General features: G+C 41.5%; 2 protein-coding genes across 3 annotated transcripts; both read left to right on the plus strand.

Moving 5' to 3' along the window:
- Nucleotides 1-384: 384 nt before the first annotated feature.
- LOC136424301 (protein FAM151A-like) lies at nt 385-11,530 on the plus strand. 2 transcript variants are annotated; one of them, XM_066412849.1, is made up of 13 exons: nt 385-636; nt 1,773-1,892; nt 3,073-3,271; nt 4,016-4,188; nt 5,009-5,171; nt 5,775-5,886; nt 6,238-6,385; nt 6,589-6,785; nt 7,340-7,916; nt 9,032-9,216; nt 9,573-9,696; nt 10,073-10,191; nt 10,483-11,530. In XM_066412849.1, exons 1-13 carry the CDS (start codon nt 447-449, stop codon nt 10,687-10,689), a joined length of 2,514 nt encoding a protein of 837 aa, XP_066268946.1. In that variant the 5' UTR covers nt 385-446; the 3' UTR covers nt 10,690-11,530. The 2 variants fall into 2 exon arrangements, with proteins under 2 accessions (XP_066268946.1, XP_066268948.1); XM_066412851.1 differs by lacking the exon at nt 385-636 and adding an exon at nt 1,244-1,283.
- A 553-nt stretch (nt 11,531-12,083) lies between these two features.
- Nucleotides 12,084-13,463, plus strand: LOC136424427 (potassium channel subfamily K member 16-like). The gene has a single exon (XM_066413027.1). It carries the CDS (start codon nt 12,227-12,229, stop codon nt 13,292-13,294), a length of 1,068 nt encoding a protein of 355 aa, XP_066269124.1. The 5' UTR covers nt 12,084-12,226; the 3' UTR covers nt 13,295-13,463.
- Nucleotides 13,464-14,252: the final 789 nt, after the last annotated feature.

A 14,252-nucleotide genomic window follows, 5' to 3' on the forward strand; every position in this document is an offset into this window, starting at 1 on the left:
TTAAGTGTTCAGATGGATCAGTAAACCTATGGGAATTCATATCCCCAAACACTCATGATCATCACAAATAATTTCAATACATTGCAGCATTATGTAGGCAAAACTAGATTAATTTTGGCAAATGAGGGAGCAATCACAATGTCGCTTATTAATTAGTTAAATCTTGAAGAGTCAAACCTGTCAATTTGTACATAAAATAAAACGCATTTTTAAAAATGCCCGAGAGCGCAAGAGCTAAGATGGTCATAGGTCAATAACCGTAAGAGCAAAGTCCCATATGACGATGACATGTATGTACATATCCCCATACAAAGTAACAAATTGATTATTTACCAGGCTCCCAAATGCCACATAAAGCAAACAGCGTGTAGCCACCGTACGGGTGCTGACCCTGAGGTTAAAGGTCCGTACAACCTCAGTCATCTTCTGATTGAAGTTCTACCATCATGGAGTACGACAAGGATGGCTTCAAGGTCGAAAGGATCAAGAAAAGGAGGAACGACTTCTTCTGGGTCGGAGTTCTATCTTTCATTTTCTTGGTCGTCGGTTTGGCAGCGATTGTCCCGCTGTTCCTGCTACCGGCGGCACCCGTTGTTCTACCTGACGCCATGCCGACAGAGGTACCAATCGCAAAAGGTGAGGTCGTAAAGATGTACATCTATTAACATCAATCCGTCGAGTTACATAAATCAGCCACTTTGGTTGAAGAAAAACACTGGGGTTGAAGGATCTCTTGTGCAGCACACCCAGGTATTCACGGGCAAGATATAGTGGAGTGTCTTTCCAAGTTTACCCTAGCACGCCTCCACATGTAGACTATTTGCACCATGTATGTAACTGATTCATAAACGGGGACACAGTGTTTTGAATCTAAACGGTTTAAGTACGAGTCAATCTAAAGGTTTAAGTTCAATACCATAAGATGGGATCCCCATCAGTAAGCAGATTTCAATTCTACAACGTTTTATGGTGCCTGAACAATTCAGTTCTTTTCTGTCATTTAAACCTTTATTTAGCCATTGGGCAAACATTAACCATTCAGCGATTAGCATCTACTAACAGCGGAATGTGTTTGCCGTGGGTTGCTTACTTAACATGGTAATCAGTAACCACTTATACCAGTGCTTTATGTAAGGGTAACAGACGTAGGAGATTAATTACATGTGTATGCAGACGTCAGTGTCTGACATGTGACCTTAACACTAACAGGGCGTTTCAACTAATAGTACAAGTGACAAGTAAGCATTCAGGTACCACAATGGCGGACATACATGGTGTTGAACGTAAGGTCATTCCTTCGTTACTTTGTAAACATTCAATGGCCAGGTTTCATTGAGATATTTCAAATTTAGGTCATAGAAAAACGAACTTTGTCCGCTGATTTGATTTTAAATCAGATACGTAGCGAATCGACCATTGTCTTAACAGATAGACAGATAGTCTTAACAGATTGATAGATAGTCTTAACAGACCATGCAAATGTCACCTAATTGTGAAGCAATACATTAGTTATATGTGACCCTCTTTGATTTTCCGTTGGGCAGGGAATTCAGTGGGCTTACGCATAGACTTACTGTAATCTTTATTTTCCAAATATTTGATTGTCTTGTCAAATTTTAATTTTTCATGATGTACAAATGGCGGTGAGAATATACGTAGTATATAACTTGAGTCCGATGCCACTTGTCTTGTTCTTTTTGTATGTTTGATGTTTGTGAATAAAAAAGCAATACATCTATTTTCTATTCTTTTTTGTTTTTCTTTTTTTGCAGTTACTTATACCCCGGATGTAAGTCCTGTGGTCTACTACGGTATCGAGAACCATGACGCCATGGAAGTCACGTGGTCTCATGCGGTAAACAGCAAGGAGTTATTAGTTGAAGCAGTGGCCGGTATGTTGCTATGCAAATACGGAATATCCCTTAAATAAAGCAATGTAAAATGTAGAATGCATACATTTCAGTTAATTGGATTGGTAGTTTTTAGTGATCACTGTTCAATATCTACACCTATAGACCAGACGCAAACAGTTCGAAACTTAACTTCGGTCCACCATATCTCCACTGTTGCTTAATGAATCATGCATTATGATATATATTACTGGGAAGCTTGTTTAGGGCTGACCGCAAAGGTATGGATGCCCATAGGAAAGCATGTTAAGATACACTGAAACAAGGCTTAATAAAAGTACAAACCAAACTTTAATCTTAAAAATTCTTCTACACTGGAAAGTCACAAGGGTTTAGTTGATAACCATGCAAAGAAAACAGAGGGTTGTACAGGTCAAACTCCGATGAAAGCTGCTAGTTTGAAGGAAACCCTACTTTTGACCCCAGATTTCTGATATATATCCCTCCGCAAGACCCAACAACTCACATCTATCCTTACGCCAACTAAAATGGCAAACTAAACAAATTTTAACCAAAATGGGAAAAACTAAGACCTTCTAACCAAAAAAGTCTCCAGATTGGGCAAAAAAATTCAAGGAAAAGAAAGGTTTTCAAGATCTTAAGTAGGGACTATAAGGGTAGTCAAATGTTTTGTAATCTACTGCGCAACGCAACTTAGGGTCAACCCTTTACAATAGTACCCCATATGTTGTTATCGTGTAATATGTGATTCGTGAATCGAATAGCAGGGCTGTTCACGCATGTGAGTGAGCCGTGAGAAAAGAGCGCCGGAAGTTCCCTCGATGATTTCTCGGTTGTTGTTTTTATTATTCGCGTTGTAATTTATATCACACGAAAGTCTGTCTACTGTCCTTCAAATGATACTCAATCTGTAATTATTACCATTTTGTGCGATGAACACCTTTACTGAATTCGTGGGTGGGTCAAAACTGCCCAAAAAATACGATTCAGTGGACCGATAAAATCTGGTCTATGTGGACATAGATCTAGAGTCACTTTAGACAGGATTCTTAATGCTTGTGTCAATGGGAAAAATTATGTAAGGGACCACCAAAACATTTGCCAGGTGGCCTTTATGTTGAGATGATCACTTGTGCAGGTCTCGCTATAATGTTATTATCATTATATAGTCTTCCAAAAAGCACGTTTTTGTACTTCTCAGGCGACTCACTGATGCTTGAGGTTGACGTAATCCTCCGCGGACACGGCACGCCTGCGCAGTCCGACGTTCCGGTCGCCGCTCACCCACCCCTAGTGGATAGTGACGTCACAGTAGCAGAATGGCTGGAAGCTGTGCTGAAGACCGACAAAGGAATTAAGCTGGACTTTAAGTCACTGGATGCGGTAGCCCCTACCTTAAGGTAAGATTAGATAAACGTAGTAAGGTTAAGAAGGTCATACGACACAAAGCTATAGATAAAGCGGTTGCTTGGTTCGGCGAAAGATGATATGATAAGGTCAGAATGACGATGATGATGTTGATGATGATGATGATGATGTTGTTGTTGATGATGATGATGATGATGATGATGTGGTTCCTCCTGCGTTATGACCCATCCGAGTTGACGCCCCTAACTGAAGATATGTACTTGTTTTTAACTGAGTACAATGATGAAAATTGGTGTGAAGTGCCTCAAGTTCCCAAGAGCACGGCATTTTCATGCTAGGTATTCGAACCCAGAACCTTTAGATTCTCAGTCAGCTACCCTAAAGCCTCCGTCACAAATAAGAAATTCGGCTCGGCCGACGTGTTGGCGAGCTTTGAATGTGCATTTTCGGGCGAAGTGCGGCCGACGTCCTGTCGATTACGCGGGCTTCGGGGAAATTTTTAGAAATAAAAGTTGATCCAAATATTGGCCTTTTACCAGGTTAGTCGATACTAACTTCGTCCATGTCCATGAGATGGTACCATCTCATGGGGGATTTTTAGTTTTTAGAGTTCGACGGACGTCGACCGAGATTTTCATTGGAAAATACGGTCGACGCTCGGGCGATTTTGAAATTCGGCGAGCTTCGGGCGATCTACAAAGTCGGCCGACGCTCGCATGAATTGTGACGCCAGCTTAACCACAAGACGACCATGCCACCATACTGTTCTTCCTCAGACTGTTACAGAGCCATGAACACCACATCAAGCGTCCCCTGTGGCTTAACGCTGACATCATGCCGGGTCCGAATTTCGCGCAGGAAAGTGAAGAACCTGTCCCTGCGGCAGAGTTCCTCTCTACCGTGAATCAGCTCTTCCCGAACTGCACGCTGTCTCTCGGCTGGAACACCGGTAAGGCAATGCATAAAATTTCTGTACTCTAGTGCCTGTTTTAGAAAGGAAAGGGGTTAGCCGAAGGGCGGACAGCGAGAAACTATAGCAGGCATTGGAAAATGTTGAATAGGTGTGCAATTTCAGAGAGATAGAAACGTTTATTAGGCAGCTAATGCAATTTACAATGCAAGATAAGTCACACACACACCTTCCCTATTACAATAATAAAATTCTAATTCAATCTTATTACACTTTTGACAGTACTCAGCTCAGCCTATGTCAATCGTTTAATGCTGCCCAATTCTCCAATGCAAATATTCAACTCCCTGAAATGTACCTATTTCAAAACTTACAGGTAAAAAAACGCACAAGTAAACATGCGCTTGCTTGCTAAATTGCACGAAGAGTGCATGGTTGTTCCAGCACAATTTCAATACATATGGACTCAGTCACGCTTAGGACGACAGCGCCACCATGCGTTTTGGCATGTAATAGCAGAGTTCATTACATGCGCACCTTATTGAAAGCAGCCGAAACTTCGCTGAAAAAATGGACTGTGCGCGTGTGTATTTTTACTTACAATTGACGTATCAACATGAACGGACACGGACCATGAACCAGCTTTCGCCCCACATTATGTTTTACCATGTATATGTAATGATATAGTATGTTGATAGATCTATAAGGATTAAATGATGTTATTGTGTATCACTGTTATATTACATCTTCCCTCATGACCTCAATGAAAAGCGGTCTGCATGCCGATTTGAGCTTCTCATGAATAAACAAAGATTCAAACAAACAAACAAACAATCAAGGATTCAATTTTCCCTATCAGGATTCTTCCACGATCAAGACAACGAGGGGTACACACGGGCGATGGTTGAGGAGATGCACGCCGTTACTAAGGACCTACGTCAGCCTGTGACGTTCCCCGTCAGGACCTCCTTGGTTGGACAGTCACTGGAAAACCTACAATGGCTGCTGGGCCAGTCCGACAGGTAAATGAATTAAAGATAACGTAGGGTTCACAAGGTAACTGTCACTCAAGCAACTGGATAAGGTTTGGAAAGAGCTAGTCGTCTAAGACAGTATTCGCTGTCTTTCATCAGTTTCCAAATCTTATCCAGTTTCTTGAGTAACCTTGCGTATCTTATAACCTTGATGTCTAACCTTCATCGATTTACTCAAGAAGGTTTGAATTTGATTTTAAACCTCTTTAACTTAACCAAGACTTAACACTGGGTTCATCCAAATGTTGTTATATGATAACAGCTTAAGTCTGAGTCGCACATAGGGGCTTGGGGCTTTGGCGGTGCTTTATGGCTCCTTTCATAAAAATTGTACCAGTTTGGCTAATCTAGAAAGACAAAGATATTGCACCAGTGTATAGTTCACGTTCAACTACATTGTAATTTCTTAATTCTTAGAAACCAAAATAATCCGACTATGCAAAAACACTCACAGAACGGGAAATATGATTCCGTTAGTTGATCATGAGCTTACAAACGGCAGAAATGTATCTTGGAGTGTCGTAGACGTCATAGCGTTTAGACCACAGGAGCGAGTTTTTAGGCCTTATTTGGAAGATTCATATTTTGCAGATATACCCTGTCGTTGTGGACGTCCCTAGGCGACGCACACAGAATGTACGACCTCGTCCGCCTCCGTAAAGCCGTCTCTCCGTCACGGATATATTACGACCTCCCAAGACAGGTAACAACCATATAACGTTATGTATACATTATGTAAAACAGCATCCTGGTTAATCAAAGGCCCATTTTACGTCCATTTTGAAAAACTTTTTTGATCTAGGCATAAAACCAGACCTTTTTTTATGTAGTGAAAGCTTTCTTTGAATTCTTTACAAGCTATGTTACTTCTGGAAAAAAAATCATCGTGGTAGCTGAATTTGTCACGCTAATAGATATTGTTAGCTACGAATTTAAGAAGACCTTAGATATTTATTTCAAAATGTAGTGATTAGCTATAGGAAAGGCTGAGCATTCTTCTCAGGGGCAAAGTAATTTTTGATTGACCAATAAGTTAACCTAACATTTTTTACAGCAAAGAGAAGACTTGAAGGAAGCCATCAAAGTCAACGTCACCGGCCTCAACCCCTTGTTCTTTTTTCCCGTTGCACGACGGGATGGCCTCCTACTCACGTGGTCAGGAAGGACCAATAGCAGAGCAGCACTGCAAGAAGCCATTCTCTGTAAGAAGGATTCTCATTATTGAATTTATTTCTTCAACAAATAACAAAAACCTTGTCCTTTTTTTAATTTCATAGTTATTAAAAACACAAGAAACAGGTGACACCTAAAAGACTCTCACCTCACCTATCCCTTGACCTCTTTTTGGGTCGTTGGGGCACCATGAATAGATGTTTAATGGCGATGCAACTATTTCTTCACGCAGCTAAATCCAACATAGTGGAAGCAGACATCATCCTCCGTGGTCACGGGACTGAGAGTCAAACCAACGAGCCAATCATGGCGCGTCCTCCCGTCAATGACAGTGACGTCACATTCGAAGAGTGGTTCGAAACAATCATGGCGGCCGAGCATGACGTAGTGCCGAAGCTGGACTTCTGGAGCGCAGACGCAGTAGTACCGGTGGGTTATTCGTCAGATTACCAGCTTCCTTTGCGATTGCGCATGTGTTCTGTCCTTTTGTCCGACACTTATACTTTTTTTGTTAAGCATGACAATTCTTTCTTTTCTTTCTTTTTCTTTCTTTCTTTCTGTCTTTCTTTCTTTTTCTTTATTTGAATTGCAACAGTATCAAAATGCACAAAGGGTCCAATCAAGTCAAGTCAATGGTGGTGTTTGCACCACACACATACAAGACAGAACATACAATACAAAGGCTATTGAATACAACATGATAAATAGTAATAAAAGCAATACAGAGGATAAAATATATATATATAGTAAAGGTAAATATATAAAGATGTGGCTCAGCTGGAATTTATTTGATGGTACAATGTACGTATATACGTATGCAGTGCGCATGTTAGCTGTTTGTTTGATTCTGCCACTAGTGCACTGTATTCGCATCTACGCTAACAGAGAGTGAAAAAAAATACATTGTGTGTCTGTTTAAAAGTTCAACATTGGTGTCATGTCCATAACTCATCAATTGTCATGTGTTTACTTTAATTCCTCAGGTGATGAATATCATCAAGAGCCATGTCTCACACATCGACTTCCCTATCATCGTGACTTGTCGTCCGCTTGGAACACCGGGCAGCCAAACCAAACCCCTCGATCCCCACCTGGTCTACCCCACCATCTATAACTTCTTCCCGCCAGGCGTTAGCTCAGCCATTTCCTTCCTCAACGTTACCCCGGCAACTGGGTTCCCCGAGAAGTTAGCCGAAGATGCGCATGCGCTAGCACGTGACATGCTACGCGAACCAATCAGCTTCACCCTTAGAGATGACGTAATTGAAACGTCACTACCTGCCGTAAAATGGTTGCTCGGTCAGTCCGATTCCTATGGGTTAACAGTGGCGTCGCCCAAAACAATCTCTCCTGTCATTCGGAGCGAGTTCGGCTGGGGAAAACTGATTTATGATGGCCCTAAAGATGTAACCGATCAATTGAGAGATGGCGCAGGGACGGGAGGGGGTTTGGTCAACTTTTTCCAGTCGACCTACAAGATCTATGGACGCGACGGACTTGATATTAGGTGGGCTCACGGTGTCAACAGCATCCCAGCGTACGGCCAACAAGCCATGCATGGTAAGCTGCTATGCTGTAGATATTTTGTTTGTTTGTTTTATTCAGATCTCCATTAGTGTCACATAGAGGACATCTGAATAAAACATATTGACTTAAAAAGCTAGCATGTACTGGACGCCATAGGTTGGTGGAAAGTAGTTGAAAATGAACAAATAGACGATATAATGTGCGAGGAGTTAGCCGACCATAGGAACACAGTATCCAACCAACCTCCGCAGTTTGGAAACGTTCATGACCGGCTTAGCATGGTATAAAACAGACTTACAGTGACGAATGTTGTTTTCAGCACCAAGGACAGTTCCGTTTTCAATGACGTTGAGCTCAACCAACCTCTGTAGGTTGGAAATTGTACTTCTCTGGTCTGCTAGATCCTTTGGTATATTATTACGTCTATTTGGTAAACTGTATTTTTTTCCACGGACAAGTCAGGTAGGGACTCCTTAAAAGCTGCAACAGCTTTAAAGTCGTGTGTCTATTGCTTCTTAATATTCATTATCTAACTATGCGAAATCATTGCCTTTGCCTTCTGATTATACACGTATATGTAAAATGTAGAGAAAAAAGTAGAGTGGATTCATTCTTCAAGCTAACCGACATCTTTCACACCACAATCCTCCAGGCTTGTGGAGTGAGTGTGTACGGTTAGCTTGAGGTTGTCCTTACTATTTGCCTTGTAAAATCAAGAGAAGCTACACTGGAGCGCAGCTCAGAACTAGAAGAAAAACTGATCCGGAGAAAAGAACTTTACACCCGACCTGAGTCAGCTTACAGATTTTGCCCAATTTGGCAGAGACTGGTACTGTAGTGTAAATGCAGAAATGTTCGCGATGGCTTTATGTTCACGGTTTTCGCGGCGACCGTTTCACTGCGCGAAATTAAAACCACCGCGAACATTTTTGTCCAGCACTGTAGCAGTATGTAACTAGAGCGCTCCCGCAAACTTAAAACCACCGCGAACACTCCATTTTCGCCTTAGCGCGAAATAAAAACTACGCGAACTTAAATGCAACAGTGTTGTCGTACATGACTCTTTAGCCAAAGCCGAAACTGTGGGGCTGATATAAATTACATATAGATATTGAAAGGATGTTAAATGTAAAATGTCTCCTCTACAGGCCGTCCCGTGATGATGGTGGAGGCTGACGTCAACATCCGGGAGGACAACGTTCCCATCATGTCGGAACACAAGGTCGGAAACGGAAGTGACGTCTACACACTGGAGGACTGGCTTGGGTTAACTCCGTATTTCGGCATCATGCTGGAGTTTCACAGTGTGGAGGCTCTCGTTCCATCCCTTCAGGTATGCCATGATGTTCTGTTCTAGTCTAGTCTAGTCTAGTCTAGTCTAGTCTAGTCTAGTCTAGTCTAGCCTAGTCTATATTTCTATCCCATAGGTCCGCCCAGGGATGTCCTTGTAGCTCAACTGGTATACGTAGCAGTGTCACAGTTGAGCTTCTGGTTCCAAATAGTTGGTAACTGGGAGACCCCGGTTCAAGTCCTGGGACAGGACATATCGGTTGGAGCTGTACCCGTGTGTCGGAAGGGACATAAAATGGGGGTCCCGTGTTCGAGGAGGTGCCTCGCTCGAGTACGTTAAAGATTCTCAAAGATAAAGAGATAGCAACATTGTATGGGATTTGTTCTCGATTGCCACAGATTCTCCAGAGCAAAGGCAGTGCCTTAAGGCAGCCGGTGATGCTGAAGGCTGAAATACCGGGACTCTTCACCAAGGAGACTTTCATCGACCCGATCTTAGACATGTACCCGCACGTTTCCTTTGGTGAGCTAAATCTATCTTCTGTTGGTTTGAAAATATCTCAATTGTAATAAAAGCTTTTGAATCTTGTGCTCTATTTCGTTCTCTTTATGTACTATTTCTGCGAAATACACTAGAAAAGAATAACTTTTAAAAACATACGGTCTATGTCTATTATCTAGGTTGTTCAGGATCAACGGCATTTGGGCAAGTCAAGTGTATGTTAGTCTGTGATGTTCATTATATAAATAAATATTAAAAGAACGAATTGACAGTGATATCATAGAGACGGATAGGGTTACATATAAAATAGCGAGTGAAGTCCCAATTTTAGTTCACTGATTCACCGAATGAATATGTGATTCAAGGATTTATTTTTGCTTGCTCTTCTAAACAACAGTTATCGGGATGAAACCGGACAACATGGCGGATGGATACTCTCGCTCCCAGGTTGAGGAGATTGCCCGGATGTGCGCAAACCTGACGCAGATCGTGGTGCTCAGCGTGGATGCCAGACATGTACGTCACACTACGTCAACATTTTTCGTTGAACTGAAGTCAGATCTTGAACTTAGAACGTATTTTTGCACCGTGAACCCAAAGTAACAAGACGGTTGCCTCCATAATAAGATATATAGCATAACTTTATGACACAACAAAAGTACATATAGACTTTCGCCTTGAAGGTCTTCTACAATTATACCATTGTATATAGATCCTGGTTGTGAATAAAAAACCTTGTTATCCAGGGATTTCCCAACCAGATGAAATTATTCACGAATATGTAAACCTGTTTTTGCGTCAATGTAGGTGCGTGGATCGTGGGACAACCTGAGCTGGCTACTCGGCCAGTCTCCGCTCTACCACCTGCACATCTGGGCGGGTTGGCCGGAACCGGAAACGTACAGCGTTGACGTCACAGACCTCGTGTTCGTCAGGAACAACTTTGATCGCAGCCGGGTGTTCTATGACGTCACCCCTGACATCATGGAGGAATTCAAGATGGCGCTCAACTAGACTAAAGGCAATGAAGATGTGGTTATAAGTTTGATAAGTTTGTATGGATAAGTTTGTATGGATATGCAAATTTCACTTTTTAAGTTTGGAAAAGAGCAATTTACACGTAACACTGCATGTAAAATGCTTGGATATTGCATTGCTGCTTAACTTGCGTCATAAATTGTAGTAATTCAACATTTCAAGAATCATATCATTTCAATTGTCAGAATTGTAGACTCTTGGTTCATTGTGTTTTATGGGACGAGCTTGGTGCGTTTTTTTGTACTAACTATTGTCTTGCACTGATGCCAGTTTATTTATGTAATTCTATTGTGTATTTCCGTTCTTTCTGATTAGAAACCAAACAATTTCTGACTTAAATATTCCAAATAAATGCAGTCTTAATGTTATATGGCCTAGAACTGAAATATGAAGGATTCTTCAATAACTATGACTTAGAAGTTTACTGTTAGTATTGCCATGCAATGAATGAATAAATTCAAGTTCTCACTGAAAAATGGTCACGCAAAGCTTGATACGCCAAAAATAATTACTCAAGCAACTGGATAAAGTTTTGAAACATGACTGTTTCAAAACTTTATCCAGTTGCATGAGTAATTATTTTTGGCGTATCTTACTACCTGGATGTCTAACTTTCATCAACACGCAAAGTTTGCTTTGAGAGAAGAAACCAAACCTACGCCAGCGAAGATGTTGCGTGCCCCAGTGTCACTTGTCAGTCAGACGCTTGACGCTTGTTTTCTACATGTTTACAACTAGATTAACACGTCATCAAGCTTAAAAGTAAGCTGTTTATCCGGTTCGTGACATTGAGAGTATTAAAGGATTATCATAATCACGAATGCATGCAAGTGACTTACTGTAGGATTTTTTTAATTAGGCCATGTTGATTTAATCATATGGATAACATCCGCGCGCGAATCAATTTTCGTCTGCCCCCCCTCCCCCCCAAAAAAAGAAATGGCCTTCATTATGAAATCTACGTGGTCAGGGAGGATGAACAAAACTTAACACACAGAGTATGGTATACCGAAATATAGGTTCTTCATTTTTGTTCTTTCAAAACTTCTTCATTGACTTTAGAATTGGCTTTGGCATTCTACGACATTATTATCCGTTTTCCAAAATATTATCTTACAATCTACAGCATTTTTTCTCATTTTGTAGCTCCTTTTTCGATTTTTAGTATGGCCGAAAACTTTATTTTTATTTTTTCCGGAAATGGACGAAAATTGATGCGCGCGCGGATGTCATCCATATAATCACATCAACATGGCCTAACCGGCATACACGCAATGGTCCTCTTTAATGGCTTGCTAATGCTGGCTTGATGAAAATGGGGAACAATTGTCCTGGGTGGGGCCAGTCTTTTCTCTTCGCCGGTTGTTTAACACCATGAATAATTGATATTTATGATAGCAACTATATAATTAGGTTATTCTTAATAGAACCCCATTAGGTTATTTGGTGATCTTATAGTTTTACATATGAATGTTGAGCGCAACATCGCAGACAGTACGTTGAACTGAACGTCATGGGGAAACGCGCAATAGTGATCTTCGTACTTGTTTTCTTTGCATATAACATGCTTGGCGCGGGCATTTTCATGTCGCTGGAGTATGGTGAGGAGGAACAACTGCGAAACGACGTGTACGAAATGGGCAGGGCCTTAGAACACCTCGTCTGCACAGCGTTAGGGCACGGAGACAACTGCACCGACAAGCCATCACTTCAAAACGGCACAAACACCTCGGTTGCTCTCCTGAAGATCGAGAAAACCGTCAAAGAACGACTCCAAGCACTGGCTAACTCGAGCATAACGTTGAGGAAGGAAGACATCCCAGGGATCTTGCTCACAGAGAAAGAACTACGGCAGCTTGTATGTCGCGTCATGAACATCACAGAAAGAGCTGTGAAGCACGGATTGGACCCCCGGAGCACACGGGAGAACAGTTCCCCACTTGACTGGGGTTCCTTGGCGGGTACTTTACATTTCTGCATGACCGTTCTGACGACAATCGGCTACGGACACATCTCTCCGTCAAGTGAAGCTGGTAGGATGTTCTGCGTCGTCTACGGCTTCTTCGGCGTTCCCCTGACGATCGCGTTCCTATCTCTCTTGGGCGAGGGGATGGGGGAAATCCAGGAGCGGGCGACCGTTGCTGCTATGCGGCGAGTTCGTCGCTTGGGCCCCGACGCCGTTCGTAGAGTCATCGGAGGACTGCTTCTCGCGCTCGGTAGCATTTTGTTCGTCTTCATACCGGCTGCTGTGTTTAGTGTTTGCGAGGGTTGGTCGTATGTGGAATCCTTGTACTACACATTTGTAACGCTAAGTACTATCGGATTTGGTGATTATGTAGCTGGCAGACAAAGAGAGATGGAATACAACAGTTACTATAATACTGCCTACTATGTTTTTAGGGGCTTTTGGTTTTACAGTGGTCTTGCGTTTGTAGCTGTCCTGTTCTTTGGCATGACACAGGGGGTTAATCAAGTTAGGAAAAGAGCGGCTCAACGGATAGATGTGAGAGGTGTAAAGGTGAATGCTGAAGGTAAGGACAGTGTTCAGACGGATAGCACAGCGCTGCCTTCTGTGGAATGATGTAGACCCTCTACATGTGTATGTACAGCTAACAGCAAAATTATTCCTTTCCCAAATTTTGTATACCCCTTGTAATTTTACTATCTATCTATCTATCTATCTATCTATCTATCTATCTATCTATCTATCTATCTATCTATCTATCTATCTATCTATCTATCTATCTATCTATCTATGTATCTATCTATCTATCTATCTATCTACATCTACATAATCTACATATAGCTATCCAGCTATATCTATATCTATCTATATCTATCTATCTATCTATCTATCTATCTATCTATCTATCTATCTCTATATATATCTATATATCTACCTACCTACCTATCTTTGTCTATCCATCTCTCTCTCTCTTTAAACCTGTCAGAATAAACAAATATGGCATATAAACGTTCGTAAGCAGATATACAGGAAACTAGCAAAGGTTTTGTTTAGTCAAAGTAACGTTATTAACGAGGCATCAAGACACCTTGTCCATGATAGGGCGCTCATATTGTGTTCATGGTAGCGTTACATATGCCTTGGGGATCAGAAACGTGTGTTATAACTTTGTAAATAATTAAATAATAATGTATGACAAATGTTGATGATGGAACGGAGACCCTCAACAGGAAATGAGGTCTATGCGTTGAACTATCAGGCACTTGGGATAATGCGCTTCAATCTATTATTGAAGACTATGTCAAGACATCGTCAATTGTCTTAACCTCATTAACATAATTATCTATTCAGAGTTTTGGTATAAAACCTGGTTAATCCAGTCTTTTCCTTAGCCACTGACGAAAGACAGCGGATGCTGTCTGACTGTTTCAAAACTAATCCAGTTGCTTAAGTTTCTATTTTTTTGCGAATGTATGCCATATCCGTCCGTATTTGTATCAACGTTTTGCATTTGTGCATGTAATATGATGCATGAATACAGTGCAGTGACTGCTTGAATGGATTGTTTCCGTGC

This window comes from Branchiostoma lanceolatum, chromosome 18 (assembly GCF_035083965.1).
Source record: "Branchiostoma lanceolatum isolate klBraLanc5 chromosome 18, klBraLanc5.hap2, whole genome shotgun sequence".
NCBI classification, from domain to species: Eukaryota; Metazoa; Chordata; class Leptocardii; order Amphioxiformes; family Branchiostomatidae; genus Branchiostoma; species Branchiostoma lanceolatum.